Source organism: Globicephala melas, chromosome 9, assembly GCF_963455315.2.
Source record: "Globicephala melas chromosome 9, mGloMel1.2, whole genome shotgun sequence".
In the NCBI taxonomy this organism is placed as follows: domain Eukaryota; kingdom Metazoa; phylum Chordata; class Mammalia; order Artiodactyla; family Delphinidae; genus Globicephala; species Globicephala melas.
The window spans coordinates 5,219,285-5,244,315 of NC_083322.1; the positions used below are offsets into that span (position 1 = coordinate 5,219,285).

Sequence of the window (25,031 nt, forward strand, 5' to 3'; positions counted from 1 at the left end):
GTAGGTCTGACTTCCAACTACCAGCACCTGCAGCTCCAGCCTCTGGAGCCCATCTGCCCACCTGCAGGGTGGGCCCACAAACATGGGGCAATGTGTCCCTCCCAAAGGGCAGCCCTCAACAGCGGACTGGTAAAACAGGCCAGCTCCTTCCCACTCTCCCCATCAGATAACTCTCCACCTGCAATTCTACATGAGCTCCCAGTGTTCCCCCAGCATGATTAAGCTTTAACTGCCCACAGCGGAAACTGGTTTAAAAACATGCCCTTTACTGGCTGACTTTCCTCCCTCTTGCTTCCTCATTCCCATACTGGTGTGTCCTGGGATTACTCACAAACAATTTGGATTTGAATTTATATCTCAGGATTTGCTTCAGGAGGAACTCAAACTAACAAAATCAGGTTTCTGCAGATAAGGGACAATTTGACAAATTCTTACATGTACTAATTTTTTATTTCCAAATAGAAAATTTAATAAAGACTGAGCTTCTATAGCTTTTGTTGACTATAAAGTACAAAATAATGCATACAAAAAGCTTCTCTGAAGAGTTGCAAGATATTTTTATACTTGCAAAAAAAGAACATTTCAAAGTGATAAGCTTTTCTAAGGAAATCAAAAGCTATCAGGAAATGTAGCTTGAAATCATTGTTAATCAGCTGATAACTACGAAGTATCAGATTTAGCCTACATAATCAACTCTAGATACAACACCAGCTGTCCTGAACCTATGTATGTATGTAGTTCACTCAAGATGATAACAAGTCATAAAGTCTAAGTTAAAAAGCACGCTTTCAGCTCCAGCATGAAAAGGGCTTAGAAGGCATCACTTCCATCCTTACAAGAACAAACTGAAAATCAATGACACTTTTGAACCCATCAGAGAACTAAGGTTAGGGGACAAACTACCAACCAAAACCTGGAGACACAGCTGAGATCTGCTTACCTGGAGCAGAAGCTGCAGGAGCTGTAAACTGGTGCTGGAGACTAGGAGCGAACTGGCGTGAAAGTGAAAAACTGCAGGGATGCAGATTGGTTTTGGGTTTTTTTTTTGGTGGGGGGGGGTCCACACTTTTGTGGGCTTTACCTCCAGGAATCCCACCATGTCTGCACTGTGAAGGTGAAGACCTCGTGACCACAGCAGGGAGGGGAAGAGTAATCACTGCAAAACATGAAACAAGCCCAGAGTTTCCTTCCTAACAAAATCATATGCTCCAGGGGAAAAGACTGCCAGAGCGTTCTCCAGATTAAGAAAAGGCATTCCTCAGCATTTTACTCTGAAAAGTTAAAGGTGCTTTAAGTGGCAGTTGAATGAAGTTCCTGGAGGGAAGATTCTGCATCTAGCCAGCACTTGCTACATGGCAGCTGCTCACAACTTCATTCAAAGGACTTGAAACTCTGATCTTTGCCTGTTTCCCTCAAATGCTGACTTTAGCCTATCGAAGCACCACAGATGAAGTGACTCCTTTGACAACTGAAAATAAAGGGAAGAACTATGCAGACCAGGTGCCTCACACAGGGCTTGGCACCCAGGTGATGAGTAAGTGTTGGCTGAACTGAACGTCTTCCAATCAAAGGCATTTGAGATGTGCTATTCATATTCTACAAAATAGCTTGAATTATTTAGAATGTCAAAACGGGAAAGGGCGTGTGGCAAGTTAAGGAAATTAAAGAGAAATGGGGTATAAATGGAATATTAAACCTTTGAAATTCAAAATAAAGAACCTGGTTATAAAAAAAAAAAGAAAGAAGGAAAGAGCATTCCTCCCACTCCAGCCCCTCCAAGCCTTCCAGCCAAACCTAAGGGGGGAAACGTAGTCAACAATGGTGAAGGCTTCCAGAAAATAGACTGGGAACTCTGCAGCTACGGAAGGGAGTACGTTACAGGGAGGAAAAAAGCTACAACAATGGAGAACACTTGTGAAGGTCACAGACATAGGCTGAGATTTAATTGGAAGATTGCAGAACTCTTACCCTCCCTGACACTTTTTACCATCACACCAGCAGGGCTCCAAATACCGGTGGGTTACAGCTGAAAGAGATGCAAGACACAGACTCTCTCTGGGGAACAGTGCTTAGAAAACCCCAAAGTCAAGAGGGCAGATATAAACAAGGGCACTAGAAGAATTTGAAGCCTCTGGCACCTGTAGCTACAGCGAACATTGAACACTGCCAAACCCCTATTAGTTCCTATTACCTGATACATGTCAGTCTTTCAAAAGCAAAAACAACTAAAAAATGCAAGGCATAATAAAAAACAGTCTGACAAGACAAAGCAATCATTAGAACCAGACTCAGATGACACAGATTTGGGGATTATCAGACAGATTTTGAAATATCTGTAATTAATATATTAAGGGCTCTAATGGAAAAAGACAACATGCAAAGAACAGAAGTGAAACAGGCAGGAAGGAGGCAGGGCACAACCTCTGAAAGAATGACATAACCTAAGGACATGACATAAACTGATTAGAACCAAATGGGTCCAAGATGGCAAACAAGTCGACTTTTTCCACTAGACCTTGAGCCTCAGTATATGCTCACATCAGCAAGCTAAATGACACACCCACAGGCGCCATGACAGTTCCAAGACTGACCATAAGGATCAAAAAGTGGGCAGTGGCCCAGTTCCTGAAAATCCCCACCTCTTCCTAAAATAGCTGGAATGCTCCTCCCCCTCATTAGCCTATGAAATTACCCACTCCCATACCCTGGTGCCTTTCTCACCTTCTGAGATGGCCCACACTCTGTGGAGTGTGTTTCTCTCTAAATAAATCCACTTCTTACTTATCACTTTGTCTCTCACTGAATTCTTTCTGCGATGAGACATCAATAAGCTGAGCTTCATTAAGTCCTGAAACCAGGTGTGTGATCTCAGTTGGAAGACTGTGGGTTTTGGCTGGGTTCAAGTCCCGGCCACGTGGGTTCAAGTCCCAGTCTGGATTCAGGTCCCAGCATGTGGGTTCCAGTCCCAATCTGAGGTGCACGCTTTCAGAAGGATAATGTAAACAGATGGAAACTGTAAGAAACAATCAAAAGGAAATGCTAAAAACCAAGAGCATTGTAAAAGCCCTTTCCACAGCCTCATCAGAAACTCCATACAGCCAAAGAAAGAAGCAGTGAGCTTGAATATAGGTCAACAGACACTCTGCAAACTGAAATGCAAAGAGGAAAAAGAATGGAAAAAGCAGGACATCCAAAAACTGTGGGACAATTTCAGAAAGTATAACATATACCCATTATTAGAATATCAGAAGGAGAAGAAAAAGAAAAGTAAATAGAAGAAATATTTTAAATAATAATGGCCAAGAACTTTCCAAAATTAATGACAGACCCCAGGAAGCTGAGAGAACACCAAACAGATTAAATACCCTCAAAAACCCTCATGTAGGTATACCATATTCAGAAAATCAAAAGACAAAAAATCTTCAAAGAAGTTACAGAGAGTGAAAAACACCTTAACTACAGAGGAAAGAGTAAGAATTACAGTGGACTTCTCATCAGAAATCATGCAAGCAAGAAGAGAGCAGAGTGAAATATTTAAAATAAGGAAGAAGTCCCACCACCACTTTAGAATTCCATATCCCTCGATATTATAATTCAAAAGTGAAGGAGAAATGAAGGCTTTTTCAGACCAAAAAAACTGAGGGATTCATCGCCAGTAGACCTGTCCTGCAAGAAATGTTAAAAAAAAAAAAAAATTCTTCAAGCAGAAGGAAAATGATACAGGTCAGAAACCTGGATCTACATAAAGAAGAGCATCAGAGAAGGAATAAATAAAATGAAGATAAAATCCTTTATTTTTTTATTCTTAACTGACCTAAAAAACAACCATTTGTTTAAAGTAATATTAGTAACAATGTATTAGATGATCATGGCACACTGGTAAGTGAATGAGTGACAGCAAGGTCACAGCGGTGGGAAGCACAAATTGGGATTATGCTATTAACAAGGTATCTATATGACACATCAAGCAATATGGTGTAACTTTAAGGCAGATTCAGGTTAATTTAAAATGCATACTGTAAACTCCAGGGCAATCACCAAAAAAATTTTTAAATACATATAATTGATATGCTATGTGGTAGGCAGAATAGTAGCCCCCCAGGAATATCCACGTTCTAATCCTCAGATTAAGGCAGCAGACAGAATAAGGTTGCTAATCACCTGACCTTAAAATACAGAGATTATTCGGGATTATGCGGGTGGGCCGGATGTAATCACAGAGTCCTTAAGTATGGAAGAGGGAGACAAAAGAGGAGATAAGAATGATGCAATCTACTGGGCCCACTACCTCTGGCTTCAAAGATAGAGGAAGAAGGCCTCGAGTCAAGGACTGTGGGTGGCTTCTAGAAATTTAAAAGGGCAAGGAAATTGATTCTCCCTTAGAGCCTCCAGAAAGTAACATAGCCTTGCCCACACCTTGAGCTTAGCCCACTGAGACCCATTTCAAACCTCTGACCTACAGAACTGTAAAAGAAATTGTGTTGTTTTACACCACTGAGTTTGTGTTCTTTTGTTACAGCAGCAACAGAAAACTAATACATTCTAAGAGAGAAGATAGAGTTGAATCATATAGAATGCCCAATTAAAAGGAAACAGAAAAAAGCAATGAATACAAAATAGTTACAAACATGGAAGATAGTTACTCAACTATATCAATAATCACTTCAAATGTGAATGGTCTAAAAAATACAATATCGAAAGAGAGAGAGTCACAGTGGACAAAACAAGATCCAACTATAAGTTGTCTACAAGCAACAAACTTTAAATATAAAAATTTATATATGTTAAAAGTAAAGGATGGAAAGCTATACCATGCTAACACTAACCAAAAGAAAGCTGAAGTAACTATATTAACTTCAGACAAAGCAGACTTTGTTGGGTAATTAGGGATAAAGAGGGTCATTATGTGATAATAAAGAGGTCAATTCTCCAAGAAGACATAACAATCTTGTACTTGTTTACACCTAACGAATGAGAGGGTATCAAAACACATGAAGCAAAACCTGAGAAAAATGAAAAGAAGAGATAAATCCACTATTATAGTTAAAAGACTTCAACAACACTGTCAGTAACTGACAGATCGAGCAGACAGAAAATCAATAAGGAAATAGATGACCTGAGCAGCACATCAATCAACTTGATCTGACATTTAAAGAAAACTCCATCCAACAACAGCTGAAAACATATTCTTCTCTAGCCCACATTCACCAATGTAGACCATATTCTGGGCCATAAAACACACTTTAACAGGTTTAAAGGAACAGAAACCATACAAAGTATGTTCTTAGACACAGTGGAATTAAACTAGAAATCAGTAACAGAAAGGTTAAAAAAAAAAAAACCCAGATATCTGGAAATTAAAGTCTCAAGAGAAATTTTAAAATATTTTGAACTAAATGAAAATGAAAATACAGCTTATTAAAATTTGTGGGATGCAGCAAAAGTAGTGATTAGAAGGAAATTTATAGCATTAAAATGGATTCGAGTTCAAGACATGAGTATGAACCCATTTTTAGCTTAACATGTTAGCTTTAGATACAGATGGTTACACATGTATTTCCATATATGTATATATATATATTTCCTTGCTTGTCAGATGAGAGGGCCTAGAAGAATGACACCCCAAGTGACAACAAGCATACCTAGTGCCCAAATCTTGGGGTATTTTTTTTGGGGGGGGGTATTTTTTAATAAATTTTATTTATTTATTTATTTTTGGCTGTGTTGGGTCTTCGTTGCTGGGTGTGGGCTTTCTCTAGTTGCAGCAAGCAGGGTTTACTCTTCTTTGTGGTGCACGGGCTTCTCATCACCGTGGCTTCTCTTGTTGCAGAGCATGGGCTCTAGGTGCACAGGCTTTGGTAGTTGTGGCATGTGGGCTCAGTAGTTGTGGCTCACCGGCCCTAGAGCGTAGGATCAGTAGTTGTGCCACATGGGCTTAGTTGCTCCACAGCATGTGGGATCTTCCCGGACCAGGGCTCGAACCCATGTCCCCTGAATTGGCAGGCGGATTCTTAATCACTGCACCACCAGTGATGTCCCCCAAATCTTGGTTTCTAACAGCATTCTCCAATAAAAAGAACCAAAGCTCCTTGAAGAAATGACTGACTCTAGGACGGGGAAAGGAAATATACGGAAATATACCAGATGAGCCTGAAGTACCTTGTAGTGCCAGAAAGTAAGGAAGTACCACAAAAAAAAAAAAAGAAGAAACCCACAATGATGGGGGTATGTCAGAGGAACAGGTGGAACCAACTGAAGGAGCTTACAATGGCCATAGCTAAAACAATTTGAGCAAAAAATAAAGTGGTATTGCATTATAACCCAAAGTATAAGATAAATATCCATGAGTTCATAGTGATAGGGATTACAGATGGAAAAAGATTGAGCATTAATAGGTTATTTAAAATCTATTAATTTTCTTCATGTCTGAAATTTTCCATAGTAAACCTTTTAAATATATATAAGTGTATATATATAAATGTGTTTATATATAAATGGGTGTGTGTGTATATGTGTATGTGTGTGTGTGTGTGTGTGTGTGTGTGTGTGTGTGTGTGTAGCTATAACCCAACAAACGCTCCTTTGACCTTTACACTACCGTTTGGGGTTCTGTATGTATGTTGGTTTCTAGGGGTTATAATGTGCTTACACGACTAAATTCTCCACTAATTTTGGTCCATGGACACAGATTCTAGTAGTCTGTCCTTATGAGTTTTGTGTGTATTTGTATATATTAAGTATTTTCTCCTCACTTCTGCTTCCTCCTTATTATTTAACAGAAGATTCATAGGAGATCAACTTAAAAATTTAGTCTGTAGATAACAGAATGTTCACATGGAAATGCACGTTGTAGGCTGTGTATAGATGCAGAGTATCAGAAGGGTGAATTGTACCAGTGAAGTTAGTCTCCTAGCTCTAAGTCCACTCTCTATACTCCAGTGGCTCTCAGCCAGAGCCTGAGATATTTGGCAATGTCTGGGAAAACCGGGACACCACCGGGGTCTTTTGGGAATGTCCAGAAATATTTTGGGTTGTCACAGATTGGGGGATCCTACTAACATGTGGTGGGTAGAGGCCAGGGATGCTGCTAAACCTCCTACAATGCAGAGGACAGTCCCCAGCAATGAAGAATTATCCAGCTCAAAATGTCAACAATGCCAAGTTTGAGAAACTCTGTTCTGTTCTGTAATGCTGGGGCTGGGACTCTACATATAGCATTTTTCCAACTACAGCTGACCCTTGAACGATACGGCAGGGAGGAACAACAACCCTCCACGCAGTTGAAATCTGCTTATACAGTAGGCCTTCCATATCAGAGGATCTGACCAATCGCAGATCTTGTTGTACCACAGTATTTACTGTTGACCAAAAAATCTGCGTATAAATGGACCTGTGCAGTTCAAATCTGTGTTGTTCGAGGTCAGCTGTATTGATCAATGAAACAACCTGGATGAACTCGGAAATACACAGGAAAAAGTCTTCCGTCTCAATAACTAGTAAAGACATGCAAATAAAAATAAGGTACTATTTTCTAACTCAAATTAGCAACATTTTCAGTACTCACTGAAGTACATGTAGTTAAATGATACAGTTATCCGTGATGAAAGTCATAAATTGCAGGGCCTTTTTAAAAAGCAGTTTAACAATGGCATAGGAGCCTTAAAAACCTTTATACACTTTGGTCAGTAATCCCACTTTCTCTAAGAATAAAAATCCTAAAGGAATAATAAATCAAGTGAAAAACTGGGTATATCCTAAAGCAAACTCTAAAAAATTCCATAATAAAGATATAAATAAACCACAGTATATACAAACAAGTACAAAGGCCAAATTAATTTCATATGAAAAACTTGAAGGAAATGCCTTATAGAAGTTAAGATTTAAGTTTGACTTTAAGACTTCAATGGCCCAAAACTGAAATATCTCAAGCGGAAAGCTGAAGTCCTGAGAAACTGCAACATTTGTTTTTAGTTTTCCAAACAGAATACCAAGTAGGAAGGTTGGCTATAATGAATACACACAGCTGGTTAAGGCTAGTGGAAGGTGATTAATTCTATGAGGACAGGCTGGGGCTATGACCCTGAGGATGAGAATTAACTTGTTCTGCATGCAAAAGGAAGCTAACTCATGTCTTTAAGCAAATACACCTTAGGAAGAAAATTCTAGGAACAGTGTGTAAAATGGTTTGGGACAGGGGAAAAAAAAAAAAATCTAGAGCCAGGGAGGCCAGTTAGACTCACCCAGACACATGTAAACACAAGTTCACAGCAGTGTTATTCACAGCAGCCAAAAAACAGCAACAACCTAGTGTCCATCAACGGATGAATGGATAAACAAACTGTGCTACAGCCACTCGGCAGAGTATTAGCCAGCCATACCCAAGAATGAAGTCTGAGAGACACTACGGCATGGATGAACCTTGAACACATTAGATGAAATAAGCCAAACACAAAAGGGCAAATACTGTACGATTCCAATTCTGTGAGGCCTCTAGAATAAGCAAATTCAGAGACAGAAAGGGCTGGGAGGAGGGGAAATGGGGAGTTAACGCTTAATGGTTTCAGAGTTTGTGTTTAGGGTAAGGGAGAAACTTTTGGAAATAGCGGTGATGGTGACACAATACTGTGAATGTACTTAGTACCTCTGAGCTGTACACTTAAAAATGCTTAGCACAATCAACTTCACGGTATGTGTATTTTACCACCATAATAAAAGAGTAAAAAAAAAAAGAAAAGGGAAGATAGAACTCAAATTGCAAAGAACAGCACAGAAATTGTCAAGAGGCAGGAGCGGTGTGGACTACTGTTTCATGACGTTTAATTTGAAAAGCTCTACTGATAACATTAAGGGTAGAGAGAGGTTTTCTGGTTTAGATCTTTCTCAAGGCAGAGTAGACCTTAACATACGGTATATATCTAGGATATCTAGGTAACAGCTAAGAATTGAGTGTCGTTAAAAAAAAAAAGTCTGGCCTAAAACTCTTATTTGGGGGACGAGAGTAGCATCACAATATTTTATTGGCGCACAGCAGTATGAGAAGCATTTCAAAGTTATAATTTCATCTTACATTTGGAAAACCAACCAACCAACAGCTTTCCTAGCACGAAGTAAAAAGGAATGCTGGACCAAATCTTCTTCGATGATAAAAACACACACAGCTCTTCCATCATGGGCATATTAATATCACTCAAACGGTGAAATCTACCAGTAATGGAGGGTGGAGACTTGATATTTTTATATTTATCCAAACGGCACGTACTTTAAGAGGCTGGGAAATTGTGCAAGACAAATAACCCAATTTCTTCAACAAATACCTTGCAAAGAAAAGGGAAACTGAAGATGCTCATCCACCGAACGCCACGCAAGGACCCGCTCAAATCCTGAGCGGCACAAACCAACCACTAAAAGAACAATTAAAAAAAAATTCCTTTAAGGAAATGTGAACACTGCCCGAATACCGTGGAAACTGAGGGCAGGATACCAGCGAAGTTTTCGCTCTAGTTTCTATACGTTTCGAAAATTTCTGCAACCATTTTCTGGGGCATTTTAGCAAAAAGCGCCGTGGGGCGGGGGAGTGGGTCTTTCTCACGCCGCCCGCGGCCGCCCCCCGCGAGCCAGGCGCCTCCACGGCCCACCCCCGGCCTCCAGGGCCGCGTCGGCTCTGCCAACGCCCCACACACTCCCGGACGCCGGGCCAGCGGCCAGAGACCCCGCTGAGGGCGGCGGCCCGGGGCGAAGCCTCCGACTCTCCGGGCGCTCGGGCCGCGGCCGCTCGCCTGAGGCGCTGAGGGGACGGACGGAGGCCGCGCAGGCTCACACGCCGCCGCCGGGCCATCCGCTACTCACCCCGACGCCGGCAGCGCAGGACCCCGGCCTTTCGGGACTCGGGCTGTGGCATCTTCGCTCCCGCCACGGCCCGGGTCCGAGCCGCATTCGCCGCAGCGGGCGGAGCTGCCGGCAAGCAAACGCAGCAGCGGGCGCAGCAGCGGGCACACCAGCGCCCCCAGCGCTTGCCCACTGCCCGCGCCGCGGCCTCGGCCCGAGCGCGCGCCCGCCGGGGCCACGTGACGGACGGCCCCGGCCCCGCGCGTGACGTCACCGCCCGCTGCGGGCGCGTCGCGGCCCCCGGGCTCCACACGTTCCCGAGGCCCAGCGCCTGCGGGTGGGCTCGGGGGTCGGTCGCGGGCGGCCTTCGCGTTTTTAACTCTTACATAAATGGGCTCATTGAAGACAAATTCCTTAAACATACTGAAAGATGTGCGACCCCGCTTATGATAAAAGAACTGTAGGTTAAAATGTCAAGGCTTGGCAGAAACTGTGATAAAACCTCACGGGTTGGTGGTAAGGGTGGGAAAGTACAGCGCGCCCGCAGAGCAGCCGCAGGAAGGCACATGGGGTCACGGGGGGCTTGCTAGAAATCCTGACTCTTCAGCCACCTATCAGTAAGCAAAGGATGTTGCAGCCATCAGGCCATGACCATTACAGCCCCCGCCCGCCCGCCCGGAGGTAACTCAGGGTGGAAACGGGCTGTCCGCTGCCAAGCCCCCAGCCACTGTGGCCACCCCCAAATGGTGCACTCAGGATGGGGAAGAACAGGATCCTGGCTCTGGTTGGTTAGGGTGCATAGCAAAGAAATGATCTCAGTACGCCCTGGCTCTTGCAATTCCCATGTATAGGAAAGCACTAAATTCCTTAACTTGCGTTTGATTGATTTTCTTTAACAGTAACCTTTGATGTTCAGACTATCCGATCTTCGTTGCGAAAACTCCTATCTATCCTGTCTCCCCCACCTTACCTCTTCAGAGCAGTCCCGCAGAGCTACCTGAGAGGCTGTGTCCCAGGCTTGAGTCCTCGGTTTTGTCTGCCAAATAAAACAGAATTCTCAACGTTTAGGTTATGCATTTTTTTTCAGTCGGCAGGCCCCATGCCAGACGTACTTAAGTAATCAAAATATGCGTTTTACCGCCGTGGCCAGGTGATTTATGTACACATCAAAGTCTGAAATCAGTGTCCTAAGGTGCAGTCAGTGCAGGAGACCGGCCATTGCTCCACCTTCACCCGACCCTTGTCTGTGTCAGACATTTTATTTGCCATTCTGATGGGTGTGGAGATGTTTCTAGCTGTTATTTTAAATGGGTTCATACTGTCCCACCAAATTAATGTACAGTCGTACCATTCCAGAAATTGAAGCTTTGGGTTAGCTCCAATTTTTTACCATTAGAAAGAATGACATGAATATGCTTTTTGCAGTGTAGCATCTAAACCCGGGGTCTTTGAGGCTGGGCATAGGCTAGTCTATGGGCTGTGTTCATCTATCCCTAGATACAGTTGCCAGAGGAAATATAGGAGGCTTAAAATTTGAATTTCAGATAAAAAAAAATTCACTAGCATGTCCCATAGAATATGTGGAATATACTTTACTAAGATATTATTGTTTATCCAAAATTCAAGTTTACCAGGGCATGCTGTACTTTTATTTGCTAAATCTGGCAACGCTAACCCTGGACAAGTTTTAAACTTAGTTTTCTGTTTTATGATATGGTAATAACAATAGGAACTATCTTGTAAAGTTGTGTGGATGACATGAGATAATCTATGCAGAGTACCTACCAGGGGGTATGAAACATAGTGAGAGCTCAGTAATTGTTAGCTCTTATTTTTATTTCATCTCGGTGTGTCTTAGGATAAATTCCTGAAAGTATGCTTTCCTTACAGAATTCTCTGGCTAATGTAAGGCTTGTCCAAGTGTTTGGTCATACCCAAAACTGTTGTGTGAAAAGCCTTGAGCAGGTGAGCAGATACTTTCTCAAATAGCTCCAGGATACAAATCAGATTTTAAAATTTCTATACAAAACCGTAATTGCCACCTACGGGCAAGTATGGGTTTCCTTTCAATCACACCAAGTACTTGGATGTTGATTCTGATTTGTTTTCTATTCCAGAGTCAGCTGAAACAATATTCTAGAGGAGATGGTTTAAGCAACATTCTACATCGCTTCTAAGACTTATTCATGCTATTTAGGACCTGAACTAAATTACATTAAAAAACTAAGACTGAATATTAGGCCCATGGCTCTAAGAAAAAGAACATTTTTCTTTTGGCAAAGCTGATATTTACATCCTTCTTTATGCTTACCAAACAAGAAGATTCTCTGAATTTATACTACAATTCTCTTTTCTCCTTCGGCTGCAGAAATTTTATTTTGTATTTTACTCTAATTTTAATGGATTCATAGGTTTATTACAATCAATTTTTTATTACTTTCTAGAGCAGCTAAGGTATAAACATGGGCCCAGAATATACTAATCACGTGGCAATTACTTTGTGCTGCCAGATTGACCTTTTAAAAGCTCAATCAAGTTACCCTGGCCATCTGTAATATTTGGGCACAGGTTTTTCCCATCTCTTTCCAGCAACAGATTTTATAGAGTACTTTGCCAAATACATGGGTATAATGACATTATAAACTGGTTCTTTTTTCTTTACATTGTATATATTATTTCAAAGAACACAAGCTCCATGAAGGGAGGGATGTTTACCTGCCCCATTGTCAGCTGCATCCCAGCACCTAGAAGGACACCTGGCCTGAGATGACCATTCAGTTGTTGATTAAATGAGCATAATAGATGAGTCAAGTCGTTTTCTGCTGTAAAAAACTAGTTTATATTTTCTCCAGCAGAAGCTATGATTTAGTGATTCTATCCTAAGCCTCCTCCTTTTTACTCCTTTCAATGTATTCCTTCCCTCATTTTCTCATTCTCTTCGTTTTGTGAATTAAATATATTTTTCACTTTTCTAGCTGCCTTCACCAGGGTGAATGCAACAGCCATCCCTCTAACCTGATAGAAGTACTTTAGACACCTGGGAGTGTGTCCACACAGGATGGATATTGAACCTAGTTACCTCTTCCCCAATCCCAGCTAAACAGTTTTCTTGAGTCATGTCGAACACAGATTATCAACAAGGCACACAAGCCAAGAAGTGTCAGGAGAGCTGAAGGCCAGAGCCATAGGAGGGAACACACGTGAAAAAGGCAAAACCAGAAGTAGGGAAGAGGGAATGTCTCCAGTTAACTGAAGGGCCAACAGAAACAAACAGGGAGGCTGGCCTGGAGAGCTGGACCAGGACACCCAGGCAAGTGACTGGACATCAGAAACTCAGGAACCCAACCAAGCAATGTGTCAAGGCCAGAATCTACACTGGCAGCAAGAAAGGAGCTCAATACAGTTGAATGGACCAACCAAGGCTCTCTGAGAATGTCTTTCTGGGGAGGTCACCAGCCCAGGTCACCTATCTGGAGTAGGAATTGAGTTGACCAAGAGTTGAGCAGTCCTTACGGTCTACCAGGACGAAGGGAGCTTGGCAAATAACTGGAGATAACACACTTTATCTCAATCGATTTTATGACAGCCTTAAGGGTGTGACAGCATGCATTTCTAATGCTTAAGGTCTTGCCACCCCAGAAATTTAGTGGCAGAAAAGGCACTTCTGTTGTAGACCATTCTGGTTGTACTTCTTACTGTAGTTCACATAATTTCATGATGTTCCAAACATGTTCTCTTCTCCATGTTGAAGGACTAGGGGAATTTTTAACGCTTTATTCATGAAAATGATTGGTTTTCCTTTCATGAGGCTCTCTTAAGAGGTCTCCAGTTCCGGGAAGACAGTATCCAAATACCACTGAAATGACTTGCAACCCAATCGTTTCCTTAATTCAACACGCTCACTAATATCTCCATAGGCAAGATATTTCAGATTAGGTCTTCGTAAAAATACCTGCTCCTAAATGGAAAGAGAGAGTCATTAAACCAGACAAATTTTTGGTAATCAAATCATGATATCTAACATAGCAGTATGTATTTTCATCTGAACTAAAACAAAACAAAACAACAACAGAAAACCTTCCCTCTGTATGGGGAGGGCAGAGACACACATAGGAGCTGGGACTCACTCACCCCACATATATTCACCGGATGTGCTGTGACAGACCACGATGAAAGTAGCGTAGAGGGACTCAGCAAGTCTAAGTCCTGCTTCTCAAGAGTTCTAGAATCATAGCCGCCTATTGTAGTGTTTCCCCTTTCTCCTGCTCTCTCAATGATACTCAAGGACAAAAGCCCTCACTCCCCAATCACTATCAACACCTCCATGGTTTCAGAAATGGGGGTTGGTGACGGCTAAGGGCAAATTGACTCTGGAGGAAGACAACCTGGCTTCAATTTCTGGCTCTGCTATTTATTAGCTATGTGACCTTGGCTGCCACCCTCATGAGACTGTGGTGAGGACTGAACACTTTCATACGTGCAAAGCTCTTAGGAGACTAAGGCTGGCACAGAGTAGGTGTCATGTCAGTGTCGGCCATTATTATCACCACACCTGGTTAGTCTTTTCTGCGTTCTTGATTTAAGGAAGCACCAAGTATGAGTGTCTAATGGACTCAAGCTCTGCCATGTTAAAAGAGGTATTCTAAGTAGACCAAAGCCTCCTTGAAAGCAGAACCTTTGTATTTTCATCTGTGTATTCCCAGTGCCTGGTATATAGCATAGTAATATTGTTGAATGAGAGGAGCTTGCTTACCCAAATTAGCATAGTATGGGCATGCCATGCTGGATTCTCCCCAGGGATCTTTAGGTCTTTGCCATCATGTCTTGCCACTCCTAGTTCCCCAGGGGGGATTGGTGCAGAGAATGGGCCTGAGGGAGGGTGTCCTCGTTTTGGAGTGAAGGCAGAGAAGACCTTAGCCAACATCTCCCTGTCCAAAGCCTGTTTTGCCCAATGACATTCACTCAACTTCCCAACATGCTGTGTCATACAATCCATTGATTTTATGCCAAACATTACATGCTTTTTATATTAGATGGAACTTTTGGTAACTATATCCCCCATGAAATTCAGTAAACTACTCAGTCCTAACTGTGTTCAAGTCAACCATTTAAATGTGACCTCTGGTCACAGAAAAAAAAAAAAAAGCTTAAAATCTCTCATAACTAAAGAAATGCAATTTTAAACAATGAGATATCATTTTTAACCTATCAGATTAGAAGAAATACAAAGTTTAATTAAAACTAGGGTTGGAATAGTTGAGGACCATTTGGACATTATTCATCAAGATTTAAGATGCACTAACTCATGGTCCACAAGTTCATGTCTTCAGATTTATTCAAGATATAGCTGCACAAATGTGCAAAGAGATACATGTAAAGGATGTTCATTTTGGCACTGTTAAGGAGTAACAAAAAGCCAAGATGATCAGAATGTTTATCTCTGGGGACTATTTATGAATGGAATCAAGTTTAAGAGATCCATTCAAAGGAAATATTTAAAAGGATGACATGTTTATCTGCTCTGATTTTAAAAGACTTTGAAAGTATATTTTTAAATTATACTAATAAATGGAAAAATTACAACAAAATATTGCTGCTCAAATCGAGTTAGGTAAAAGAAAAGGATATATACTCGTGTGTATGTGCATGTTAACAGGAAACTATAGACAGTAATTTAGTGGTGGCTTCTGAGGGGTGAAACTACGGGCTTAGAAAGCTTACTTTTCACTTCATGCTTTTCAATACTGTAAGACAAAAATGTGTATGCGTTACCTTTTTAAAAATATTTTTTTAAAAATCAGGAAATATAATAAACATACCGAAAAAAGCACATAGAGTATAAATGTGCACCTTAGTGAATTGTTGAAAAATCAACCCCAGAAACCCTAAGTCAAGAAATAGAACATAATCAGCATCTCAGAGGCCCTTGCCTTTCCTTTCCTGATCATAATCCTTTCTCTTAGTTTTTTTTTTTTTTTTTTTTGCGGTACGCGGGCCTCTCACTGTTGTGGCCTCTCCCGTTGCGGAGCACAGGCTCCGGACGCGCAGGCTCAGCGGCCATGGCTCACAGGCCCAGCCGCTCCGCGGCATGTGGGATCTTCCCGGACCGGGGCACGAACCCGTGTCCCCTGCATCGGCAGGCGGACTCTCAACCACTGCGCCACCAGGGAAGCCCCTTTCTCTTAGTTTGAAGTGCTATCCTGATTATGTATTCATTTCTTTGCTTTTCTTTCTAGTATCGATATCTAATTATCCACACATAGATTACACGGTTTGATTTTTACCTGTTTTTAACTTTATAGAAATGGAAAAATACAGTATATATTCTATTGTGTTTGGCTGCTTTTGTCCACCATTATATCTTTAGGATTTACCTATACTGTTGTATGTATATTTAAAGTTGATTAATTTTCATTGCTATATAGAATTATATCATTAAACATATCATATTTATTCATTCCACCCCTGATGAATATTTGGGTTGTATTCAGTTTTGGCTAACACAAACAATGCTGTTTATAAACATTCTTGTTCATGTGTTCTGGTGCACAAAAGCATGCTTTCTGTAGTGTATATACAGGATGGAATTGCTGGATCATGGGATATTCATGTCTTTTATTACTTGATATTGCCAAACTGTTTTCCAAAGTGAGTTTGTAACAATTAACACTCCCACCCAGTGTCTGAGACTTCCTGTGCTTGCCAACACATGGTCCTATCGGACTTTAAAAATGTTTTGCCATGTATGTAGAAATATGTAGAAATATCTCATTGAGGTTTTAATTCATATTGCCCTGATTACTCAACAAATTGAGTATTATTACTTTTATAATTTAAAATAATAAAGAAATATTAGATCAAGACCAGGACATATAATTTCACAGAGAGATTCTTACATATTTCTACCCATGTATCTGAAAGGAGGTCTTGTTGTTACTGTCCAAATTTGTTTGAACTTTCAAATTAAAATGAAGCTGCATCTATATGTTCTCTGTATGTGCATTCTAAAGGTCCCGGCAAGGGGCTTAAACCATGGGGAGATGCACAAATGAAGGGGCCTGGCTTTGATGTAAAAATCTTTGACTGTTGGGCTTCCCTGGTGGCGCAGTGGTTGAGAGTCCGCCTGCCGATGCAGGGGACACGGGTTCGTGCCCCAGTCCGGGAGGCCGGAGCCTGTGCTCTGCAACGGGAGAGGCCACAGCATTGAGAGGCCCGCGTACTGCAAAAAAAAAAAATCTTTGACTGTTAGAGAAAAAAGGAGCAGAGGTTCTTGTGTGGTCCCCAGACCAGCTGCAGCCGCATCACTTGGGAGCTTGGTAGTGGAGGAAGAGAATCCAAAATTCGCCCATGGGAATGGGGGCAGAGAGAGGTATTTGCCGCAGATGGGCAATCTTTGGGGGAGGAAAACAGATCTAGGGGGAAAAAAAAGCCTCCTCGTGTTGGTTGATTTACTTCTGAGAAACCTGAGTTTCCTTAGAGATTTTAAAAACAAAAAAAAAGAGTAAGGTGCAAGTGCAGCAGCTTAAAATGAACAAATTAAGAATAGCATCTGAAAATGGGTGGGTGAACAGCTGAAGGGTTGCCCTAATTTAAGGAAAAGTACAAAAATTGGTATCTAGAAAGCAGCAGAAGGCTTCTTTAGAGCCAGTCCCTCTCTGTACTCTCACTCATCTTTCCAAACCAGGGACACATCCTTCACCTTGTATTCATCTAGCCAAACGTGCACCAGTCTGAGATTATTATACGCCAAGGCTTTTGCAATTCCAGTGTGGTTTGCAACGTGTTGCTTATCAATATGTCCTACTCGAGAGCAGGGGAGTATAAAGAGTTGGCCTCCACACATCCAGATCTAGACATAAGAAAAATAGAAAACATATTAATGATTAATGAGTGTTTGCTAGTAATAGGCAACTGCTGAACTAAAACAAAAATAACAATAGCTAACATTTATTAAGTTTCTTATTTCATTTGATCCTCGCAACAACCCTGTCGTGTAGGTACTGTGATCATCTCTATTTTACAGATGAAGAAACTAACACATACATTGGTTAAGAAGCTTGCCCAGTGATATAGTGGCAGAGCACAAGGTTCAAACTCAGGAAATCTGGCCCTAGAGTCAGTGCGCTGAATACCAAGTGATCCTGCCTCGCTTATACATGACCAGTTCTGATACTGATTATGTATGAAGACTGACAAGATATTTTATCTTAGGATATTCTCAAACAATATTCTGAGAGTAACATTTTCTGAGGTGATTAAGTATTGCTGGATATAAGCAAGTAATAAGAGAAATAGCAATCATGGCTGAATTCAGTTATTCATCTTTTTTGTACTTAAAACACTTTAAAACGCTTATTTTTAATAACTTTTTATTACACAAAAGCAAAATATGACCATTGAAAAACTAAGAAATGTAGAAAAGCACACAGAAAAAGGTAAAAATAACTTTTTGTTTTAACACTTTGTCAGTCAATATTAATCCAAGTATGTATGTGTACATACATAGATACACAACATTAAGATAACCTGCTTTTCTTCATCTGATATTATGTGAAGTTACTTTAAAAGTCTTGTATTGAAAAAAAAAAGTCTTGTATTGTTGGACATTTTGGTAGTCTTTGATTTTTATTATTATAGATAATACCACAAAAAATGTGCTTGTAACACAAATCTTATGTATAGTACACTTGCATGACTCTTCTCTTTACTTTAATTCAGTGATTCTTGCATGGTCTCCAGACCAGCAGCATCAGCATCACTAAGGAACTTAGAAATGCAAATCCTTGGGCCCACCCAGACCTACAGAACTAGGAAGTCTGGGTCTGGGGGCACAGTAACCTGTATTTTAACCAGCTCTTTAGGTGATTCTGATGCACACTAAAGTTTGAGAACCACTGTTCTAATTGATCAAGGTAATATATCCCAGTTTTATAGATATTTTCTTAGGTGGATTCACCTAATCATTTAGGGAACAGTAGTAGGAGAATAAGACTCATTGAAAACAATACTCAGAAGTATTATGGTGAAATATATCACTCAGATAGTCAGAAAGGATTATGTTAAAGAAAATGGAAAAGCAGAACTTCTGACATAACATGAGACCTACTGACTGGTGCAGCCAACCTCTAGAGTTCTTTAGAAATACCCAGAAACATCCCCACAGAATGTCTAGAAAAATATCCATTGAATTCCTTCTCTAAAATGGATGGCTCAGTAGAAAAACCCTGAGACCAAAAGTCCAAAGAATTAGGTTCTTTTATCATCTCTGCCACATGCTTATGATCAGATGTATCCTCTCTGACTCTCATTTTCATCTGGAATTGAGAACTAAATAGTTGCTCATTTAAGCTACCACTTGGGGGTGCTTTGTTATGCAGCAAAAGCTAACTGATACTAGCCACCTATAATGTCTTATTTTCTTTTTTTAAAGTGAGAACTTAAAGAAATTTGGAAAATCATTAATATCTGTTTAATAATTAGAATGGATACAGAAGTATCTATTATTATTGGTACATTCTTACATGTTTGAAATGTTTCTGTATTAAAAAAAGAAATCTGGCTATGAGTATAGAATAGAAAACAAAAGTCAAGTAACCAAAGTGATAAAGGAGGAATATAAGTAAAAAATGTATTTAAAAACTTTCTCAAAAATCAAATTGAGGGAAGCTATTGCAATGTAGCCCAGTGTTCATAGGACCCACAAAGTTGTTCTTTTCTTCTTGATTCATTCTCAAAGGGAAATATGATCCATCTGGACGTGCCTTTTGCTCTGTTCTTTAGGTGATGGTCAGCTTTCTTTCTCAGATATACTGCTGGAAGTAGTCTGTCCAGCTCCCAGTTTCTATTATTATTATTATTATTGGAGGAGGAAGAGGATGACAAGAAGGCAGAGTATCCCATTAAGAGTTAATATAGTGTAGTGGTACACAGCACAAACTCTAGGGCCACTCAGTGTGGTTCAAATCCCCTAAGAGCTGTGTGATCTGGGGCAAGTTACTGAAGTTACTCAACCTATTTGTGTCTCAGTTTCCTCACCTGTAAAATGAGAATAATAACAGTACCTGCGTCATGGGATTGTTATGAGCATTAGAAAATCTGATACTTGTAGAGTGCTTAGAGTTCGTGTTTTGTAAATGAGAGTGTATCTCTGTTGTAGTGAAGTGTGGTAGACTGCAAGTGTGGTCACAAATGCTTTTCATTCTTACATGCATACTTAATTGCAATGTAACTGTACTTCATTCCATCAGGACGTGAGGTTTATTTCTCCATCTCTTGAATCTGGTCTTGGCCGCATGATTTGCATTGGTCAACAGGACATTAACAAACGTGATGCGAATGAATGCCTGAAAAGTGTTTGTAGCGCTTTGGGACTTGCCTTCTCTTGCTGCTCTTGGGAACCTTGTGACCACTTCACTGTGAATGAGCCTCTCTAGCCTGCCTGACAATGAGAGACATATGACCTGGTCATTGCCACTGTTCCACCTATTCTTGGGCCAATGTCCACATATGTAAAGGAGGCCGTCCCCTATGAGCCAGCACTAGCTGAGCCTCCCGATGAGCAGAGATGTGTAAGCAATACCAGTAGAAACCAGCCATCCTGGCTAGGACCAAAATAACCACTTTAGCAATACAATGAATTTTGAGGACTTACAACTGATTGTTGTTTTAAGCCACTGTATTTTAGGACAGTTTGTTATACAGCATAAGCTGACTGATACATGAGGGAACATATTTCTCTTAACCAGTTTTACTCATTAAGTAAATAGGACCTCCATCCACTGAGTTGCTCATTCCAGAAACTTGGTGTGATAGATGGAAATACTGTTCAGCAATATTATCTCACTCTCCACCCCTCACTAAGGGGTGGAGTATATTTCTCTGACACACTGACTTTGGGCTTGTCCATTTGACATGCTTTGACCCATGGAATGTGAGCAGACACGATGCCTGTGGAGGCTTTAAATACGCTGTGTGGTTTGGCTTGACTTTTGCATTCTTGCTTATCAACATGGGAAGAATATGCCCAGAGTTGCTACTAGAATGATGAGCAGAGCTGACCAAACTCAGAGCCCAGAGCCCAGCCCTGCCAGTGTAAATTCCGAGGCAGAGCCATGCTGGCCAACACAGAGACACAGGAAAGAAAAAAGCAGAGGCTTCTTGCTCTAAGCCAACCAGTTTTGAGCTCGTTTGTAGCAAGCATCATCGTGGCATTAGCTGACTGATCATTGGGTTGTCCATGACACCCCTTTCTCTCGATAACCACGTAGCTGGTCAGTCTCTGGGTTCTGTCCATTCTACTTGTAAATATGCCCGGAATCTGTCCAGTTCTTTCTGTTGCCGTTGCTACTGCTCTGGTTCCATCCATTGTCACCCTTTGTCCAGGTTATTGTAAGAACCTCCTGGTCTGCCTGCTTATCCTCCACTATGAAAGCCTCCACAGCCATTGTCACTGCCCTGCTTAAAACATACCAGTGGCATTTCATTGCACGTAAGACACATCTAAATCCTTACAGGGTCCTGCAGAGTCCTGCCCCTGCCTCCCTCTCCAGCTTCATCTTGCTGTTCTCTCCTCACTCATTCTGGTCCAGCCTCACTGGCCTTCTCCACTGACACATATGGGTTGGAAGGCTGTCCGCTTTCCAAGTCAGTGGGCAGAAACTGGGGCACTACTGAGTCTCTTCTTACTCTTTGTCTGTAATCTGCATTTGTGAGGGGAAGCAGGGGTGCATCATGCGACAAAGCCAGGGTACGAGTTTCTCAGTCAGTCTTGCTGGCCTCACAGTTATGGGGGTGCCTCCCAGATTCAGGCTGACTATTCATTTTAATTTCTAGTGGGATCTCATCTTTTCCAGTCTCAATACATATCTTAGTAGAAAGTTAGGAGAGGTTGCTGCCCAGATACCATTTTAAATTAGAACTCTGGGAGAGCTGTAGCATAAAAGGAGAGGAACGAACATTGACTGGGAGCACTTTAGGTGGCAGAAGCTGTGTTAGATGCCTTATGCCCATCGCTGCGGTGAATGTACACGGTACCACTGCAAGGTGTCTATTATTCTGATCGTTTACACGTGGGGCCTTTTAGACTCCTGAGTGGTTCAACTACTCAGCAAATATTTCTCAACCACTTTTTACATAGTCAAAGTACCAGGTGCTGAGAACGCATGTTGAACAAGTCAGATCTTTCCCTGCCCTCGTGGAGCTTACACCTGGTGGGAACACACAACTGGCAGGGCCCAGCACAGAATAAAAATGGGGTCTCAGGTTCAAAAAGTATTCAAAGTGTCAAGATGGCAACAGCAGAGCCTTAAGCCAAGTGTGGGGTTCTTCTAAACATGGTACCATGTGCCACCACCCAGGCTGCCTGTCTACACAGCCTGCCCTGCACACACAGACAGGAGACAACTGTGACACAGCACAATAAGTGCTGTCATGGGGGAAGCATGCATAGGAGGGGAATGGATCCCAGACTTGGGTGTGTGTGTCTATGTGCGGGGGGCAGGGAAGGAAGATAAGGTCAAGAAAGTCTTCCCGAAGAAATTACATCAAAGCTGTAGCTATGGATTACGGCGGTGGGGAAAGAGGAAAGTGAACAGAGGCAGGTGATGATTTAGAGGTAGAACTGCCCAGATAAGGTGAGGTCAACGTGGGGCAGGAGAGGGAGTGTGGAGTCCAGGGAGGCTCTCCATGGGGGACGTGTGTGCAGATAACTGGTGGGGTGGGGGAGAGGTAGCATGTCATCCACTCGTAGAGGGAACATGGGAGGAGGAATTTGGGTTTAGCATACCTGTGGGACACCCCTGCCATGGTAACTTGTAGGCGATAGACCACACGAGCTTATGACTCAGGAGAAGGAACTGGGAAGGAGCGAGAATTAGTGTCATCAGCATCCGTTAATCATGGGAATGTGATGTGGATGAGGTTATGGAGAAGGTGGAGAGAACAGAGAAAGAGGGGCTTGGGGAAACCCCTTAGGGGTGGAAATTCCGTGCAGATGGGCCAAGAAAAGTAACCCAGGGAGGCAGTGGGGAGCCACGGTCCGAGCAGGGGGCTGGGTGCTGAGCAACTTGCCGAATCCTCTATTGTGTCAACACAGGACAATTGCCTTCAGCCTTTCTCTACTGCAGGCGTGTGGTTTGCTCTCAAATCCCAGCATCCAAGGGATGCAGCAACCTTGGGCCGAATCCGAGCTGGCACCCGTGTCTAAGAGGCTCAGTCTGGAGGGTGAGGTAGGGCAGGGCCCTGGTTCCTGCAGGAGTGTATCTTGCCCCTTGGGGGACACCAGGATGGAACCCTGGGGCAGTGTGGCCAGACACAGCGCAGGTTGTCTGCTCTCTCAGGGAAACAGAAATGCTAATCTGGAGCCTGGTTACGAGGCCTATTCCGAGGTTGGGAGTGAAGCTGCAGCTCCGTGGGCACCCAGCGAGTCATCATGTTCCACGAGCAATGGCAACACTGAGCTCAGGTCAACTAAAACAAATTCAGGGCATTGGAGGCTTCCAATATATGGCCAGCCTTAGAGAGAAGTGACTTAGAAACAGGGTAAACCCGAGCTGGGGGGCGGGGGGGGGGCTTAAGATCTGAAGTTGAGTAGATCATACAAGGCAGGAAGCCATAGGTTTGGAGCACACTACTTATGATTGCTGTGAGTTTGGGCAAGTCACACTACCTCTCTGTGCCTCGGTTTCCCCGTTATAAACAGGAGATGATGCTGGTACCTACCTCACAGGTTTATTATGAGGATTAAATGAGTTAACATCTGTAATATTTCAGAGCAGTGCATGTCACACATAATAAGAACTTGAAAATGAAATACATTTTTATCCTTTACATCTCAACTTAAATGCCATTTCTGCCGAGGCAGACACACACCTCCCCTAAGACAAGGCTAGGTTCACCTTTTATATGATCTCACAGTATTCTGTATTTCCCCTTCATTGCATTTATCAGAAATAAAACTAAATAACTACTCATCTCACTCTACCCCAGATATTGATAGAATGGAAGCTTTATGTCATTCGAAACCACTTTTGCTTTGAGTGCTACTGTGTTTTAGCACCCAACACGGTGCTTGGCATGTGACAGGTTCTCAATAAATACTGCTGAAGGAGTGAATGAATGAATGAATGAGGATTGTGTCTTCTGAATGTCCAACATGTGGCACAGCCTGATGCAGGAGGTGCTCCTTAAACGATGGCTGTGTTGAACACTGAACTTAACTAGAACACTCAAGAGAGCCCTAAACTGAAACGAGATTTGGGTCTGACCACCACACAGGTGTTAGTCACAGCCATGGGAGTTGATGTAGGTATATTATGAAAAGTATTAACAAGGGGACAGCACAGACGCTGGCCGAAGAGAACAGAGGAGCCGCCACAGGTCCTGGTGGCCCTGCCCTGCCGGGTGCTACCACTTTTGTTTCTGGGCCATGGGAAGGCTGAGATGCGGAGAAGGGAGGCGTGATGGGCGGCAGGTGGGAGGTATTTGGCTGGCTCAGAGTAGAGGTTCTTTCCCATCAGATAAGGAAAGAGTGCACTAAGTTAACAACAAGCATGGCTTCACAGGTGCAGAGCGGCTACATTCAGCCCTGAGCCCTGAAGAGCACGTGGGGTAAGAAGAGAGGGTTGACAAGGGAAGCAGTCTTGGGAGCACCCATGTTTAAGAGACACACAGGAGAAATTCCTGTAAAGGAGATTGAGAACAGCTGAGCGATACAAGGGGTTTTTTTTTTTTGTTTGTTTTTTGTTTTTTTTTCCTTGGATTTTGCCCTAAAACCCAAGAAAACTTCTGGAAAAGACTGGTGTACCATGTCAAATGCTACAGTAACCTCAAGCACACGGAAGACCAAAAGCCATCCATTAGGGACACGAATATGAAACTGATGACAGTGCCGTAAATGATGTCAGAGGAAGGATGCTGAGGGCCTCCAGGATCCGATTTACTGGAACGAAGAGTGAGAAATGAAGTAGATGCAGGTGTAGCTGATCTTCCCTTAGGAAAAACCAGGTTACTTGGGTAGAGAGGGCTGCTGGTGTCAAGAGAGTGCCTAGCTATTTATTAATTTACATGTTTGTTTATGAAAAGAGAGAGCCAAGCATACTTAAAACGTATGAAGGGGCCATTTGGAATCAAGTAACTGAAAATATTGAAGCAAAGATAATGAGTGCACTTGAGTAATAAGTTTGCTGTTATTTGCTGTCTGGAGGGAA

At 42.2% G+C, this 25,031-nt stretch overlaps 2 protein-coding genes across 10 annotated transcripts in view; both read right to left on the reverse strand.

The window, feature by feature from the left end:
* Positions 1 to 10,036, reverse strand: part of GALNT11 (polypeptide N-acetylgalactosaminyltransferase 11) — a 54,734-nt gene extending 44,698 nt beyond the window's left edge. For 4 of the 6 annotated variants that reach the window (XM_030854278.2, XM_030854277.2, XM_060305078.1 and 1 more), the window contains exon 1: positions 9,847 to 10,036. The gene's annotated coding sequence lies outside the window, so the exon portion shown is untranslated. Of the gene's footprint in view, positions 1 to 2,721; positions 2,834 to 9,314; positions 9,457 to 9,846 lie in introns of those variants that run through there. The other 2 variants (XM_060305077.2, XM_060305076.2) reach the window with 2 other exon arrangements.
* A 1,919-nt stretch (positions 10,037 to 11,955) lies between these two features.
* Positions 11,956 to 25,031, reverse strand: part of GALNTL5 (polypeptide N-acetylgalactosaminyltransferase like 5) — a 127,144-nt gene continuing 114,068 nt past the window's right edge. For all 4 annotated transcript variants that reach the window (XM_070046281.1, XM_070046283.1, XM_070046282.1 and 1 more), the window contains 2 exons: positions 17,525 to 17,674; positions 11,956 to 13,783 (listed from right to left, as the gene is read on the reverse strand). In XM_070046281.1, the coding sequence (XP_069902382.1) occupies positions 13,640 to 13,783; positions 17,525 to 17,674 (294 nt within the window). In that variant the 3' untranslated portion in view covers positions 11,956 to 13,639. The remainder of the gene's footprint in view (positions 13,784 to 17,524; positions 17,675 to 25,031) is intronic.